This window comes from Cololabis saira, chromosome 14, assembly GCF_033807715.1.
Source record: "Cololabis saira isolate AMF1-May2022 chromosome 14, fColSai1.1, whole genome shotgun sequence".
Taxonomy (NCBI): Eukaryota; Metazoa; Chordata; class Actinopteri; order Beloniformes; family Belonidae; genus Cololabis; species Cololabis saira.
This window is the reverse complement of record NC_084600.1, coordinates 44924418-44937952: the sequence shown is the minus strand read 5'-3', so window position 1 is coordinate 44937952 and position 13535 is coordinate 44924418. Positions and strand designations below refer to the sequence as shown.

General features: G+C 42.3%; 2 protein-coding genes across 2 annotated transcripts in view; one reads left to right on the top strand and one right to left on the bottom strand.

The window, feature by feature from the left end:
- The window catches only part of LOC133459403 (myotonin-protein kinase-like), a 28401-nt gene extending 27113 nt beyond the window's left edge, over window positions 1-1288 (top strand). The window contains exon 15 of the mRNA XM_061739297.1: window positions 641-1288. Within this exon, the coding sequence (XP_061595281.1) occupies window positions 641-838 (198 nt within the window). The 3' untranslated portion in view covers window positions 839-1288. The remainder of the gene's footprint in view (window positions 1-640) is intronic.
- A 9960-nt stretch (window positions 1289-11248) lies between these two features.
- LOC133459418 (tripartite motif-containing protein 3-like) overlaps window positions 11249-13535 on the bottom strand; it is a 28383-nt gene continuing 26096 nt past the window's right edge. The window contains exons 14-16 of the mRNA XM_061739315.1: window positions 12751-12821; window positions 11635-11775; window positions 11249-11555 (exon numbers count right to left, since the gene is read on the bottom strand). Of these exons, the coding sequence (XP_061595299.1) occupies window positions 11403-11555; window positions 11635-11775; window positions 12751-12821 (365 nt within the window). The 3' untranslated portion in view covers window positions 11249-11402. The remainder of the gene's footprint in view (window positions 11556-11634; window positions 11776-12750; window positions 12822-13535) is intronic.

Here is a 13535-nt window from a genome sequence, read left to right as displayed (position 1 = left end):
GAACCGACAGTCCTGAGTGAGCTGAAGAAGATTAGGGACAGGTTATTTTATACTCTGGACCTGGAATAGACAAAACATCACCCATCACCCTGGCAACCGTGCCAGGCTCTGTGTCAAAGGAACATGACCTCAGCATAGGAATGAAAACAGGCAACAGACAGTGTTATACCAAAATTTTCCATTACAGCTTCCCCCGCGTTAGCGTTAGCAGCGGTTATCTGCTCTGTTCCCAGCATCCTCGGCTTTGGCGCATCATTCAGGGTTCGATTGCTTTCTCCCGTTTCTGCCTGTGACGTCATTTCAACAGTTTTTCGACTCGTACCCATAAACTTGAATTTGTGTTCACAGTGAAGACTCGTAGTCGGAGGAATTAGAGTTGTATTCATAAGATGGAAATTTTGGGTACAACTTTTTTATTTACATATAAATGTTTATCATTACGAATTATGAATAGTTATAACATGGACACATCCTTTTAAAAGCGATCTTACTTCATACAGCTCATCATGTCCGAGATTCAGAGCAGGAATCCAGACCCTAGTGGTCAGTTGAGGAAAATACCAGACAAGTTCACTTCCCTGATGAGACTGAAGGGTCACCATGATAAATGTTTGTTGGTTTCTCTTCCTCTGTGTTCCAGATCCGCCTGCCGCAGGTGAGGAGTGAATCGTACCTGCTAGCGTGTGCTGAAGGGAGTTACTTTAACTCCTGGGATGGATGGGGTTTACCCAGATCTCCTGAACGTTTACCCAGATCTCCTGAACGTTTACCCAGATCTCCTGAACGTTTACAAAGACCTGCTGAACGTTTACCCAGATCTCATGAAGGTGGAACCTGAAGGAGCAGAGCTGAGCACGAGCTCTTCACCCTCCCCTGCATCTCAAACGACCAAGAAGAGAGAGAAAGCGGACTGAAGTGTCTTTGTTGTGGACGTTTGAACCGAAGGACACTCCCAGAGTAAAGTCTCCTGCTGGTGCGAGAGGAAACTGCTGAGTTCTGAGTGCGAGGCACATCTTCTGACCCGTCTTCTGGTCAGTCAGAACAACCTGCATGAGGTCCAGAAAAACACTGACTTTAGCTTACTTTAACGTGATTCTTGAGTGACACTGAGAGGACAGGTATTTTAGACCATATTGGTGTATTTGGAGTCACCCATTTCTCTGAGAATCTTCACGTACGAGTTGTGTAGCACGACCGCGGTCGTGTGTCTTTGCTGTGCTGTAATCAATGACCATGTGACCTGGTTTGGTACGAAACACTGCAGGCTTCGCCGGTGTGAAAAATGAATAAATCACAGTTTGATTTCCAAACTCAGACTATCAGATTCATTTGGTCTCAAGGAAACGCACGAGCGTTGGCAGGTAAAGGTGTCCGTGTGGAGGTTGAAGAGACTCGGAGGTGGAGTTGCACCTCAGGACGTCCAAGTTCATGTCCTCGGTTATCCAATATGTTTTAAATTAAAGTGCCAACCCTTTAAGACATTCAAGCCCCGCCGCTGCTGGAGAACCACAGGAGTCCTCAAGTGACACGGTTGAATGCTGTTGAGGAATTTATCAAAATCAGTTCATAAGTCCGCTCGTGGTATAGTGAGTTTATTCAGCCGGCGGTGAGCGGATCTACACAGACCAGAGTCTGGTTGAAATGCTGACCCAGAGTGGCTCAACGACAAGACTTTTATACCGTAAATTCAAGGCGCAAAAGGCAGGGAATACACAAGCCAAGTGACAGACGAAAAGTAATTTACAGTTGGATGTGATCTGTGGCCATATGTCCCCATCGGGCATTTGGCATGACTGTCACTAAGTTCCAAATCACCCCATGGGGTGCTCTAGTGTTCCAAGTCTGTTTGAGGCAACTTCCAAGGTGTCGTCTTCTGCAGGGGGGGTAGGAAGCTGGAACTTGATTGACAATGGGTCAAGCGGGGGTATGATCTCAAGCGGGGGTATGAGGCTGGGGCAACCTGCAAGGCATCGTTGTCCCTGCAGGGGGGCCACGTGCTGTCACAATGCTCCATAAATGCCTAATGGGAGTTCACCTGAGCGACATCAATAAGCTAATAGGGCTTGGTCGTCTTGACGTCATCACCTGGCGGAGCCGCCATGTTGGAAGCTACATTAGCTACTGACCACTGTGTACAAACGTGCTCCCTCTTCGTTGTGTCTTACTTGTAATCGTTACTCTCTGTTATTCTGTAACCATGGTAACCCGTTGCTGTGTTGTAGCTGCAACAGCTCCACACATAACAGACGTGGGGAAAAGATCGCTAACGGTTTAACTTGTTCCCACTGTTTGCCGGCTTTATGATCTGAAGCTCATCCATTAGTGAATTGCACACGAGACTCCAACGACATATAACACCGCAAACAAGCTAGCCGAAGACGTGGGTTGTGCAGTGTTGTGCCACAGCGGTTGCGCTGTTTCAGTTATCAAGAGTTATTAATCATTTTATTCAACAATTATTAATAATAAATAAAGTAGACTATTTATGAAATTGAATTATAAAAATGAATTAATCATCGGGACACCACCTGGGCTCTAACCAGGAAAACGATAACTTTAACAGCAGAATCAGTCTCAAAAATAGGGATTATTCCACCAGAGTAACAATAAAGGCTGTTATTTCTGCAGAATAATGTTGAAGGCTCTTACAAGTTCGGCACTGGCTCTATCAAATCAGCACTGTGACAAAATATGTGCAGAACAACACAAACAACTTCTCTCATTAAAATCAATCAGAATTTATTTACATTCAGGTGTCAAGCAGGTTGAATAAATCCTGACGGCAAACTACATTAAAACATAAAACACTACCATAAAGAAACAAGAATAAAACGTTAAACTGCATAAGGAAAATAAATCAAAATAGTAAACACGTGATACAAAACTTCCGATCATCTGCGTCTCAAAACACTTGGCTGCACGTGGCCGGCAAAGATGGCTCAGGTATTTAAAGATGGCGGCGCCCTGACGGGCACGGTATTTAAAACCACGGATAACTGGCGAAACGGCGCCGCCAAATTACACAAACAACAGTAACATGCATACGGCGTGTAACTTAACATTAAACACAAGTTTAGCTCTGAACCGCTCTAAATTAAACTGATCGCCCAAAACCATAAACCTCTCGCCTCTGTTTTAATACCGGGTCTGCAAGCTTTTCCAGGGGTGTGAGAGCTCTCGGTTCGGTTCGGCTCCTCTGGCGGTGATTTTGATGGCTGATCGCTCCTGCCGGGATTTCTCAGTCAGAGTCTATTGGTTTCTGTCTCTTTGTCCCTGAAACAAACAACCTGATCTCACAAATATCCGTGAAATGCCCACGACCTCTCACCACTATTTTCCGTGGTATATACATGGAAAATGGTATAATTCCGTGTGAGCACCACGGATATTGTACCATGCAAAGTCAATGGGATCCGTGGTTGTGATATATACACGGATTATGACATTATTATTATTTATTTATTATTCTTTATTATAGTGGCTAAATTATGAGTTTTTGTCGCGCAAGTAACTGTTTGTTACTGTCAGTTTGTAAAAGCATGTTTTTAACGCTATTTTAGCAGTGTTTTATTGAGATTTTAATGAGAGCACCACGGATATAGTACTATGCGAAGTCAATGGGATCCGTCACCCGATTTGACTGCTGTCATACCATTGAATGAAGGACAAAACGATAACAATCATCCCATAGATATGGGCCAGTAGGGCCCTACTCTACCTACTAGTAGGCGCAGGAGGCTGTTATCGCCCCTTTCAATGGCTAACCCCATGTTATTAATGCTAAGTAGGCACAGAAGTTTTGTTATGAAGCTCACACCTCACCGCCCTTTTTTATGCATTTAGCTAGAATTTTAAAACCTGAACAATAAAATTCAACGTAAAATGCCGGATCTTGTCCATTAAAAACAATACTTTTTGGAACATAGTGTAACGACCACAGATAAGATAAGGCCTTGCCCGCCTGACCAACACATCAGCATTTGGCTGACTGGTTAGTGCAGTTGACTGTGGTCTGGGAGACTGGTTAGTGCAGTTGACTGTGGTCTGGGAGACTGTGGTTCGAGACACGCTCTGAGCACAACTTGTTCGCCACAGTATTTTCCTCATTGTGTTATGTGTTTTCTTTTAATATATTTTACATTTCTAAACACAAAAACACGAAAGTGTCCTTGATAATTCAATGATACAATAGGTTCATGTTAAGGACATCCGTTTTAATTAGTTCTCCTTCGATTATGACATGTTATTAATGCTCAGTAGGCACAGGAGGTTTGTTATGTATTGTTATAGGTTTGCCTATGAGGCCTATTCCGTGTCTATTTTTGCACAGTTCACTAACGCTTTGAGCTAGGAGGCTGAAATTCTAGACTCTGTATCAGGAGGTGACTCTCATCCACTGTGCTGAGTTTCAGATCTGTGTGACCTTCGGAAGTGTCAAAGGTCATCGCGTGTGTTGCTTTTCAGGCCTGCAAAGCCTATTTCGTGTGTTTTTTTGCATAGTTCACTAACGCTTTGAGCTAGGAGGCTGAAATTCTAGACTCTCTATCAGGAGATGACTCTCATCCACTGTGCCGAGGTCCAGACCCGTGTGACCTTTGGAAGTGCCAAAAGTCACCGTGTGTGGTGCCTTTTTCGGGCCTTTTTTGTGTGTTTTTTGAATAATTCACTAATACTTTGAGCTGGGAGACTGATTTTTGACTATGTTGCAATGCAGAAGGCCCTTTGCTAGGATATTTTGGTCCCGTGGCTGTACAACTTCCACAGAGCTAGTTGGAGGGTTCACAGAGTTGAGACTTGGCAAGCCCAATCTAGGCCCCATATGGAGGTCACAGGTCAAGTTTTACTTGGTTCAGTCAAATGTTGTGGCAACGGTGTCCGTTTGAATGTTGGAAAAAGTGAAGTTTCAAAGCCCCACCCATCGAAAAGTACAGGTCCGATCTGCACCACTAACGTCTGTCTGTTCAGGGGATGCCCCCAAACAATTATGGAAACAACACTTATGAGGCTTAAGCATTAATAATGTGTTACCTAAGGGATAAATGTGTTACACTTTACAATAAGGGTCCAGAATAGTATTTACTAATGGTTAATTATGGTTAAGTAATGCTTATGAGGCAGTTAAGCATTAATAATGTGTTACCTAAGGGAGAAATGTGTTACACTTTACAATAAGGGTCCAGAAAGTATTTACTAATGGTTAATTATGGTTAAGTAATGCTTATGGGGCAGTTAAGCATTAATAATGTGTTACCTAAGGGATAAATGTGTTACACTTTACAATAAGGGTCCAGAAAGTATTTACTAATGGTTAATTATGGTTAAGTAATGCTTATGAGGCAGTTAAGCATTAATAATGTGTTACCTAAGGGATAAATGTGTTACACTTTACAATAAGGGTCCAGCAAGCCTTTACTAATGGTTAAGTAATGGTAATGAGCCACTCCTATACATTTATTAAGGTTTATGTCAGGTTACCGTTCATAAGGTCAGGTAAGCTACCTGATAACATACACAGCACCATTAGGAAATGATTACTTAAGACTCTAAATAGTTGTTTAATAATGCCCATCCAGTAAACATGTACACCATTAGCGAATGATTAGTAGATGTATTAGGTAGCCACAATCCACCACTCTGGTGGATTGTGGCTGTGGACCACAATCCACCAGAGTGGGCAGCGTGACATCATCATACGCCATCACCAACACCGGTTCCCCACAGGGCTGTGTGCTGAGCCCGTTCCTGTTTACCCTCTACACTAATGACTGCATCAGCCCCTCACCCACAAACACATATCTCAAATACTCAGATGACACTGTCGTAGTTGGACTTTTAGACACTTCACTCACAGAATACCAGAACTCCATTTCTCACCTCACACAGTGGTGCTCTGACAACCATCTGCACCTCAATGTGTCCAAAACCAAAGAACTGGTCATCACCTCCCCAAGCACAAGCAAGTCAACCCCCCTCCCCACCCACAACCCCATCAGCATCAACGGAGAAGCCGTAGAGGTGATAGATACCTTCAGATACTTGGGATTCATTATAGACAATAAACTCACCTTTGAATCACACATCCACGACATCCATAAACGCAGCCAACAAAGACTTTCTGCCATCAGAAAACTGAGAGCCCTCTCAGTGGCCCCCCACCTCCTACTGTTACTGTACAAGAGCATAATTCAGCCCATCCTCCTCTACTGCTCCTCCTGTTTCTTCAACATGTTGTCATCCCCCAACACAAAAAGACTGACACAAATCACTCACAGAGCTGCCAAAATCATTGGCCTCCCCACCCCCATCCTCTCTGACCTCAACACCATAGCCATAACACGCAGAGCACTCACCATCACCCAGGACCCCAGTCACCCCCTAAACCCGTACTTTGTGCTGCTTCCATCTGGCCGCCGGTACAGGTCCCTGACCTGGAAGAGGGTCAAGTTCAGCCGAAGCTTCGTCCCCTCTGCTATAACAGAACTAAATAGATTGCGTCGCTAAATGTGTTCCTGTTTAATGTGTTGTTCCTGTTTAATGTGTATGGGGGGTGATGTAATGTATGTATTTATGTATCTTGAGGTTGTGTGTGGCGTACGGGGGTGAAAACAAGTTTCCTTGCAAAGGACAAATAAAGCTGAATCTGAATCTGAATCTGTTACTTAATGCATATTCACTCCAAATAAACACCATTAGTAAATGATTACTAGGGACATTATTAACGTTTTACTTATGTATTAACTAATGTATTACTTAATACTAAGTAATGCATACATAAGGATAAATAATTACGTCATGTAACGTTTATTAATGCTTACTAATGTATTAATTAACTCTGAGCAGTAGGCATTAATTAACTGTTTATTAATGCATTAACTAATATGCTAATTAATGTTAAGTAATACATAATAATGGTTATTTAACTATTATTTAACTGTTAGTTAATGCTTAATAATGCATTAATTAACTGTTTATTAATGCATTAACTAATATGCTAATTAATGTTAAGTAATACATAATAATGGTTATTTAACTATTATTACACTGTTAATGCTTAATAATGCATTAACTAACTGTTTATTAATGCATTAACTAATATGCTAATTAATGTTAAGTAATACATAATAATGGTTATTTAACTATTATTAAACTGTTAATTAATGCTTAATAATGCATTAACTAACGTTAATTAAGGGACCCTTATTGTAAAGTGTTACCTTACCTTGTAAATAGAAGGTACTACTAGGTAATTACAGTGTAATTACCATGGTATTACCTGGTTATTACTGTACTGTAAAAGAAAGGGTTACCAAATATTTTCAGTCTGGATAAACAAAACGTACAACACAGCGGTGGTTGGGAACATTGTTTAATTTACAGTCACAGCTCGTCCATGATTACAGAGCAACACACGCACACACACACACATACACACACACACACACACACACACACACACACACACACACACACACACACACACACACACACACACACACACACACACACACACACACAAAGATCAGGTTGGAGAACAGAGCAGAAGAACAAAGACCAAACCGGGGCTAACGTGCTAGCTGGGTTAACGTGCTAGCTGGGCTAACGTGCTAGCTGGGCTAACGTGCTAGCTGGCTACAATAAGAATATGATTGTAATAAACAGCACACTTCCTTAACTATACATAGAGGCATATATCACTTTTGAAAACAATATAACTCTTATAATATCTGTAGTTTACGGAAGAGTGTTAGGAAAAATAAAAATAATATTTTAGGAGGAAGATTTTTTTTTCATTATGCACTTGGAGAAAAAAGTCGAAATGTTGAGAGAAAAGTCGAAATGTCGAGAAAAAAGTCAGAATTTCATGAATAAAGTTGAAATGTCGAGAAGGTCAAAATGGGTCAAAAGAAGGTCAAAAGTCAAAAAATGACTTTATTCACAAAATTGTATTTCAACTTTATTCCCGAAATTTACTTTATTAACAAAATTTGGACTTTTTTCTTGAAATTATATTTCAACATTAATCTCAACATTTCGATTTTATTCTCGACATTTCAACTTTTTTCACGAAATTATATTTCAACTTTATTCACGAAATTTAGACTTTATTCACGAAATTTCGACTTTTTTCTCGAAATTGTATTTCAACATTAATGTCGACATTTCGACATTCTTCTTGACATTTCCACTTTTTTCTAGAAGTGCACAATAAAAAAAATCTCTCAAATATTTTCCCCCTAATGGCCCTAAAACTCTTCCGTAGTATTTTGTGCAACAACAGCGGAGACGACGACACACTTTGGCAGAAGTGAGTTTACGTGAAGGAGGAAGAGGAAGCAGAAGACCAGCCGCCGACGCCACATGGATGTTTGGCAAAGAGGCCGCAGTTCCAACGAACCAGTTAGAAAAATAATTTTGTAGAACAAATTATATATTAAAAAAAAAGAAAATATAAAATAAAATAAATCTCTTGAAAAAAGATAAGACAGCAGATGCTGGGATCCGTGTAAATGCTGGAGTTACTGAAACAACATGGACGATAACGTCTTATGTACACATTAATATTCATATGTACATTAATACGTACAACTACAGGAGTCTCTTCTGATTGGCTGAGACGGAGGTTGTAGTTCAGTTCGGTGGAGGAGGAACGTCGTTGTGGAAACCTGAAGCTGAAGAGGAGCTGGTTCAGAGTTTGTGCTTCTTCAGACGAGACAACGCTTCCAGGAAACACAGAAATCAGGGGTGCAGAACGAAAAGAGGAAACTTCTAACTCTTCATTTCAACAGTTAAATGTCTCTGAACGGTACTGGAATGGCTGTGGTGAAGTCGGTACATGTATGCATTTACTACGGTTCTGCCCAGTAGGTCGAACAATTCTGGTCTGAATTAATTGACAAGATTTTCAATATTGATATTCCTCCTGTCCTGTTGTATGTTTATTGGACAGTGCAATGGAAAATATTAGTGTAAAAATTATGTAACGTATCATTGCTCTAGCTTTTCTGTCTGTGGAGAGGACGATACTTATGAATTGGAAGATTCGCAAGCCAAACTGCTATAATAAATACAATTGGCTGAAGGACTTTTTGGATTGATTGTCAATGGAAAAGGCAACCTCAATCCTTAGAGACAATGAATGAGCCAATTTACCAAATAAGAGAACACATTAGAGAATAATGGAACAATAACACGAACTGTTGTGTTGGTCACATGCTTTTTATTTAATTAGGGCCCGAGCACTGACAGTGCCCCGAACGCCTATAACGTGCCCCAAAAGTCACCAAATTTTGCACCAAGCCAGTCCTGGTGAAAAATGTGATATTTCATGGTTTGCATTAATGAGCGTGGCCTAACGGCTCAACAGCGCCCCCTAGAAAACTTTGTGCCTCAAGCTCCACAATACGGTTTGACGTACATGCACGAAAATCAGTACACACCTGTATCGTGTCACAACTTAAACAAAAGTCTCTTGGAGTCATGGCCCAAACCCAACAGGAAGTCGGCCATTTTGAATTAATCGTGTAATTTTGGCGCAATTTATGCCATTCCTTCGACCGTTAATACGGCCCGAACCGTAACGTGCACCCAGGTGTGTTATACCTCAAAATGTGCGTCTCCATCCTGCGACGACGCGCATTACTTTTCTCTTTCAAAAGCGTTACCGTGGCGACGCTAGACGCCAAAAAGCGCGCCCCCCCTTCATCTGATTGGTTCATATTTGATAGTTCCCACTTTCTGCCATTACATTTCAATGGTTTGACATAAAGAGTCGTGGGTGGTGTCATTGGACTTAGTTTTGAGTCCTTGACCATAATTGGTGAAAATTGCACGTGTGAGGGACCGTTCATCGCTGGTTTCAGCTTTAATTTTACTTATTTTTCTTTTAGAGCTGGACCTGAACTGACACTAGAGGCGCCATCATCTCTAAAGTTTATCTGTACCAACTCTTCCCCTACCGCCCTGTCTTTATATGTGAAATATGGTGTTGTTAACCTCTTTTTTATGTCTTCATTTTGAAAAATAAAAATTATGAATAATTAAAAAAAACAAAAAGTTAAGTAGTTAAAAACAATGGTAAGGCAGCGACATCAAGGTCATTTTTACAGAAGTTTGTCACCAAGCATCATGTTTCTGCCATCAGATACTTGGAGACGTCGTTGGAGCTTTTTTGGGGAACTGCTCTCTAGTTGCTTTGGTATATCGATGTTTAGAAATATCTTCTTACAGTTTATTCCTGAGCAAAGATTGCACCATGGTTATGTTTTCCATCAGATTAGCTCATTGCGTCTGAGAGTTGATTTATTCTGGGGATAAAATGTGGAGTTGGACATGCAGGTTCTGGTGGAAAAGCGCCATTAGTGTCTACAGGCGATGTGGGGTTTATTTACAGATGGAGGCCTGGATTCCGGAGTCGTTGTTCTACTGCATGTATCGGTAAACTTTGAAGCAGTGGTTTCTAGAGTCGTTGTTCTACTGCAGGTATCGGTAAACTTTGAAGCAGTGGTTTCTAGAGTCGTTGTTCTACTGCAGGTATCGGTAAACTTTGAAGCAGTGGTTTCTAGAGTCGTTGTTCTACTGCAGGTATCGTTAACTTTGAAGCAGTGGTTTCCAGAGTCGTTGTTCTACTGCAGGTATCGGTAAACCTTGAAGCAGTGGTTTCTGGAGTCGTCGTTGTTCTACTGCAGGTATCGGTAAACTTTGAAGCAGTGGTTTCTGGAGTCGTCGTCGTTCTACTGCAGGTATCGGTAAACTTTGAAGCAGTGGTTTCTAGAGTCGTTGTTCTACTGCAGGTATCGGTAAACTTTGAAGCAGTGGTTTCCAGAGTCGTCGTTGTTGTTCTACTGCAGGTATCGGTAAACTTTGAAGCAGTGGTTTCCAGAGTCGTCGTGCTACTGCAGGTATCGGTAAACTTTGAAGCAGTGGTTTCCAGAGTCGTCGTGCTACTGCAGGTATCGGTAAACTTTGAAGCAGTGGTTTCTGGAGTCGTCGTGCTACTGCAGGTATCGGTAAACTTTGAAGCAGTGGTTTCTGGAGTTGTTGTTCTACTGCAGGTATCAGTAAACTTTGAAGCAGTGGTTTCTAGAGTCGTTGTTCTACTGCAGGTATCGGTAAACTTTGAAGCAGTGGTTTCTGGAGTCGTCGTGCTACTGCAGGTATCGGTAAATTTTGAAGCAGTGGTTTCTGGAGTCGTCGTGCTACTGCAGGTATCGTTAACTTTGAAGCAGTGGTTTCCAGAGTCGTCGTTGTTCTACTGCAGGTATCGTTAACTTTGAAGCAGTGGTTTCCAGAGTCGTTGTTCTACTGCAGGTATCGTTAACTTTGAAGCAGTGGTTTCTAGCGTCGTTGTTCTACTGCAGGTATCGGTAAACTTTGAAGCAGTGGTTTCCAGAGTCGTCGTTGTTCTACTGCAGGTATCGGTAAACTTTGAAGCAGTGGTTTCCAGAGTCGGCCACGGCCACGTGTCCGTCGGACGTGAGGGCGACGCCCTGCGGGCCGTAGAGCGGGTCGGCCGACGTGTTGATGTAGGACAGGAAGGAGCCGGCGCTGTCGAACACCTGAAACGCAGGACAGGGGAGAGTTTCAGAGCTCTGGATCTGTCTAAGGAAACAGGGTTCTGCAGGCGGACTGACTCACCTGTATCCGGCTGTTGCCCCAGTCGGCCACGATGATGTTGCCGTTGGCGTCGACCGCGACGCCCGTCGGGGCGTTGAACTGGCCGTTGCCTTCGCCGTGGGAGCCGAACTTGAACAGGAACTCACCGTCGGCGCTGTAAACCTGCCGGGAGAGGTTAGCGGGAGAGGTTAGCGAGTTAATTCCTCCGTTCCTCTGAGCAACGCGGCAGCAGCGGAGGAGGAGGAAGTTGCCGCTCTCTGAATGGATGGACTATAGATGGAAATCTACCTGATAAACAGGAAGCAAATCTTCTATTTTAATGGCAGTGTGTGAGGAACCAGAGCGGCCTCCCCACGTACAAGGGGACAAGGCAAAACCGGACCTAGGTGATGAGGTGTAAAAAAACCTTGCAGAGTGTAAAATGCCAAAAAATAAGGCCTTTTATTGTGTGCAAAACAAACACATACAGGCGGAGGGCAAAATCAGTATTCTGAAAAAAGGCACAATGGGGCATAGCCTCGCAACAAGCTTCCTCCATTTCAGCAGACCCCCCCTCTGGTATGCAGCTGCTGTTTATAAACCCAGGCAGGGTGGAGAGGTTGATTGGACACAGGTGTGCCACAATCAGCAGAACCAGGCACACCTGTGTGCTGCTCCCCCGCAGACCACGCCCAATCCTCCACTCTGACACACATTAAAAAAAAAGTCTGGTGATGGTGAGAAGGGGAAGGGTTGCTCACTTTCTCACACAGTGCATCAAAAATGAGAGATGTCACGTGTGGAGTTCCACAGGGGAGCTGTTTAGGACCATTATTATTCTCTATATTTATTAATGAAATGCCCTTTGTTTTAAAGAAATCTAACACGAAATGTCTAGAAAAAAGTATTTTAAATACTTCTACTAATTGTAATGACTCTATTGTTCCATAAAGTTGACTTATGAGGAGAGAAGTTGTGGACAAATACCATTTTCCAAAAACTAAGTATTTGTGAAAATTAGACAACTTAATGGGGATCCTGTTCACATCGAAATCACATTTCAAAACGAAATCTAGAAATCGTGTCTTCTTAAACAAAGATGTTGGGATGTGATGCTAATGCTAATGCTAATGGGGATCCTCAATAAAACAGACAAACCTTCACGGAGTGATTGTGGAAATCCGTGACAATAATCTCGTTCTTATTGTTGACTGCGACGAAGTGCGGACCTGAAGGAAACAGAGAGGAAGTTCATTCAGGGAGATTCCTGCGACGCAACGATCCAAACAAATACATTTAATCAGCTCGGTACGATTATGGTTTGTTGCATTCTTTTAATAGATTCTACAGAATAAACAATAATCATCATCTGAAAATGCACAAATTACTTAATTACACTGTTAGTTCATGCTCGGAGGAATCACAGCAACTCTTTATTGATGGTTTAAAATCATGTTATTGCCGATCAGGATCTGAAAACACACAGGGTCTTTGGAAGGAGAAGGGGGGAATCAGTCACATTTATGGCCAGTTTACATCCAAACATGTACAATAATCAGGACAAAGTTGCTGATCGGTTGCTCGGCCGGAGGCTCTGATTGGTCAGCAACGATCACATGACCAGGGGTTTGCTCTGATTGGTCAGCAACGATCACATGACCAGGGTTGGGGTTAGACAGGACACGGTTGCAGCAAGGCCACATGTAGTACTCACAGAACACCGAGGATGGTTTATTTAAGTTTGGGCCGAGTTTCTCTGAATAAAACAGGGAGGAAGAACAGAAAGAAAGAAGAGGTGTTTGGTCAGAGATGAAGAAGAAGAGGGAGGTCAGTTCAGCCGCAGGACGGAAGAGTATTAGGGTCATGTAGGAGAAAAAATATTTGAGAGAGGAAGATTTTTTTTTATTGTGTACTTCGAGAAAAAAGTGGAAATGTCGAGATTA